The sequence below is a fragment of the Rhipicephalus microplus genome, unplaced genomic scaffold, assembly GCF_043290135.1.
Source record: "Rhipicephalus microplus isolate Deutch F79 unplaced genomic scaffold, USDA_Rmic scaffold_12, whole genome shotgun sequence".
Lineage (NCBI taxonomy): Eukaryota > Metazoa > Arthropoda > Arachnida > Ixodida > Ixodidae > Rhipicephalus > Rhipicephalus microplus.
This window is the reverse complement of record NW_027464585.1, coordinates 44,950,735-44,954,225: the sequence shown is the minus strand read 5'-3', so window position 1 is coordinate 44,954,225 and position 3,491 is coordinate 44,950,735. Positions and strand designations below refer to the sequence as shown.

General features: G+C 55.1%; 1 protein-coding gene across 1 annotated transcript; it reads right to left on the bottom strand.

The window, feature by feature from the left end:
- Positions 1-1,671: 1,671 nt before the first annotated feature.
- On the bottom strand, positions 1,672-2,829 carry LOC142783728 (uncharacterized). The gene is made up of 2 exons (XM_075882307.1): positions 2,579-2,829; positions 1,672-2,398 (listed from the first exon to the last, which is right to left on the bottom strand). Exons 1-2 carry the CDS (start codon positions 2,827-2,829, stop codon positions 1,672-1,674), a joined length of 978 nt encoding a protein of 325 aa, XP_075738422.1.
- Positions 2,830-3,491: the final 662 nt, after the last annotated feature.

The window sequence follows — 3,491 nt, the reverse complement described above, 5'->3', positions numbered from 1 at the left end:
CCAAAATCCGCGCAAGCGTGAGTTCGAGTCTGGTGCTGCTATTGACGCTGGTGCTTGCTTGATTTCACGGGTCTTTCGTCGTCGTCTTTCCTTAACAACATTAGTCCCGGGGGAATAGAGGAGCCATCCTGGCGACTTAAGGTGTTGGTAGTATAGCCGGGTCCTAATAGGGCTTGATGCGAGCAACGTGGACGATTTTTCGGCCATGACGACGCAAGGTGCCTGATGGTGTGAAGGGCTCGACCTCGTAATTGACGGGATAAGTCCGAGCAAGAATGTGGTAGGGGCTGTGATTGCGGGCCAATAACTTGGAGGACAGGCAAGGAGTATCCGGTGGGACCCGGAGCCAAACTAGGGCTGCGGTTTAGAAAGCAGTATGAGGTCAGTCGTCGTCACGTTTAAGTTCCTACTGAACGCCAAGTCTATGATGCCACCGTTGATCGTGGTTGGAAAATCGAGATACAGACTTGTCATCGAGTAATTGTTCAGAATGTGGCCAACCAACCAGCCACGTTAAGGTCACCCACCACCACAACCGGAAACGAGGGACGCGCGCGTACAGACACACTCTCCATCGCCGCAACCATCTGCTCTAAGACGGCATCTCGCGAGAGGCTCGGGGCCAGGTAGACGATCACAACCAGGACGGCATCGCCAGAGTAGGCACTTGTGTAGACGGAGGCCTACGGCGAGTCGTATCTGAGCGGCGAGTACACATTGCATGCGAGAGGATGTTGGCGTAGACGTGTCCAACCAAGCACACGCCGCAGTACTCGCCCCGGCTTCCACTCCGGGTGAAGGAGACGGGTCGTCAGTGGGACACGTTCGAGGTGATGCATCTGGAGCGAGGTCGGCGCACTGTGAGACCAGGAGTTGGGTCCAGTCCTGCTGTCGCCTGAGGGGCGGTAGCGCTTTAGGAAGACGTCCACTCCACCAGCCCTTCTCTCAGCCAGGTCCCGGATCACGCGATTGTAGCCACTCAGGGAGACATCGGAAGCGCAGTCACCGGAGGAGCGGTTCCAGGTCGCCGTGAGGCAGAGGAGATCAACTCTGGAGAAAACGCGGTCTCTGGCAACGTCCAGTGCATGCGCCGAGAGAGAGCGGACGTTTAGGAGTGCGAGCGTGAACTCACTACAGCCACCCTCGCACACCCCTGCGGAGCTGCTGGTCCCTTAGAGCGGAGAGGTAGCGCTGAGTGAAGGTGACGAGACGGTGATTCTAGAGCCTCTGAAACTCATCGAGCATGGGTTTGTCGGGGTTGCCTTGCTTGTGGTAGAAGGTGTGATCTCCCTCGGCGTTGATGAGGTAGAGTCCGTTGAGGTTGGTACAGTGAGAGAGCGCAACGTAGACGAGCTTCTGCGGGTGCGCCTTGGAGTAGTCATACACGACCGAGGCGCAGGTTCCCCCCTGACACTTGTGCACGGTGATGGCGCTGGCCTGGACGAGGGGAAACTGCGTCCGTTTACAAGCTATGCCGGCGTTTCGATCTACCGTGACGGTGGCTGACTGCATCTCGATGGGTATCCAGTTCTCCCTGGTTACGTCGTAGCCGTTGGAATGGGCCTCGTGAATGGCCCGAGCGGCTCGCGCACGCGTGAGCTTTCCGGTACCGGGCACATCGAACTCGAGCCACAGTCGCTTCACGCACGTCTCTTTACCCTCGTCTCCTTCTCATTCTTCATCCACTCCATCTCTATCATCGGGCAGTAGGCCGGCGAGCTCACACAGGTGCAAGACTGGAACCGCACCATTGACCAGACCATCCACGAGATCGATCTTGTGAGTAATCATGTAGGGCTTGCCAACCACGGCCATGACTTCCCCGGGCAGATTTGCAAACTCGCTGGGAACCATGCGGGCAACCCTGCGCTTGGCATTCTCGAGCAGATGTGGCATTATAGAGCCGAGGTACCGATCACGCGTGCGAGGCACCATGAAGTCATCCTGCGAATGGGCCATGGTCTCGTTGAAATTCGTGACATGGGCGTTCGAGTCGAAAATGCGCACGGCCGAGGGCGCGCGCTCGGCGGCTTCCTCGGCCGTGACGAACCTGAGAAGCTTTACTTCTTCAGGCTCGAGCACGCGGCCATCCCCGATCTTGGTGAGGACCGCGGAGAAGGTGACGTCGGACTGGCGCATGACTCTCGCGAGCGGGAAGTATTCGAGATGATGCCAGGTGGCAGTGCTTAATCCAAGGAGACCATCGCCCCTGCGGGGCCGCTTGGAGATCTCGCGGGCTCGCACGGGCGGCAACTGCCGCAGGTCCCTGCCGAGGATGACGTCCAGTCTACTGAAGGGTTCGGTGAGTCGCTGCGTGATCTGGCGCAGACGGCAATCAACCAGTTTGAGTTGGTCGGCGGACATCATACTGACCTCGTTTATGATGACGCACTTGACTCTGCGGAAGGCACACCGGAAGGTGTTCAGGTCACTAGGTCAGAGTCCACCATCCCTCATGACTCCGAGGCGGGCGTCCTGCCGGTTTGCACGGGCAGCCCGCACGAGTTTGAAAGCACTGTGGATGGTGGTTCTACCCAAAGCAACGGAGGCCTTTCACGTACTGGCGCAGATAACGTACGAGTTGTAGACGGAAGGGACGGAGGAGGAACCGTATTTCCAGCCAACGGCACCGCAGCAGTCCGCACAGCGGTTATACACGTCTATGGCGAGCTTGAGCACGAAGGTCTTACCACAACCCGTGGGTCCCGTAAAGGAGACCTGCAGCGGAGGCCACCCCGGCGTGGTCTGACGGTGCAGAATCTCGCGCAGCAGCTCGTACTGCTCGGGGTTGGTGCTACACATCATCGAGACGTACTCTTCTCGTTCCATGATTCCGCGCTGTTTGTGTACCGCAGCACACGGCGTACTGACCTCCTTGAGCAGTAGGAGCAGGCGCTTGTTAGGCAGCACGTCCGCACTAGCATCCGCATCTCGTCGTTCGGGGATTTGTACCCGCGCACATCCTTCATATGATGATGATGATGATGATGATGATGATGATGATGAATCCACAGACATGGCTCGTACCCACTCAGGGGGATCGGCCAAGAATCGATGACTTAATTAAGTAAGTTTTTTTTTCTTTTTTTTAAATATCGAAACAACCCACCAGAAAAAAAGAATGAAAAAAGTAAAGACACCCTAGTCAGAATGAATGGAGTGCAATAGTTGCTTGTCACTCGTGCAGATAAGACAACTATTCATTACCTTGAATAAGAATCAGGATAGTTAAACAATGCTCTCGTGTTCGTTGGAATTATTTTTTTTCATGATTAATAATCACGCAATTAAAAGCTTAATTCTTTTAATTTCATTCAGGTGCTTGCAAACTGCGTAGAAAACGTTCTCGTGGCTGAAGCCCAGATCGTAAGCACCGAAGGAAAGTATGTTTTCTATAGTGAAATTCAACCCCAGGCTAGCAAATGGGAGGGCTAAGAATGTTTTCCTAAGCAATTTGTATCGGCGACATGATAAAAAATAGTGCTCTATTG

Bases quoted from the DNA above. Each gene is read 5' to 3' on its own strand.
- LOC142783728 (XM_075882307.1), bottom strand. From the start codon at position 2,829: ATGGAACGAGAAGAGTACGTCTCGATGATGTGTAGCACCAACCCCGAG. The intron at 2,399-2,578 runs GTACGTTATCTG...TGCCTTCCGCAG, and splicing joins GTCCCTTCCGTCTACAACTC to AGTCAAGTGCGTCATCATAA.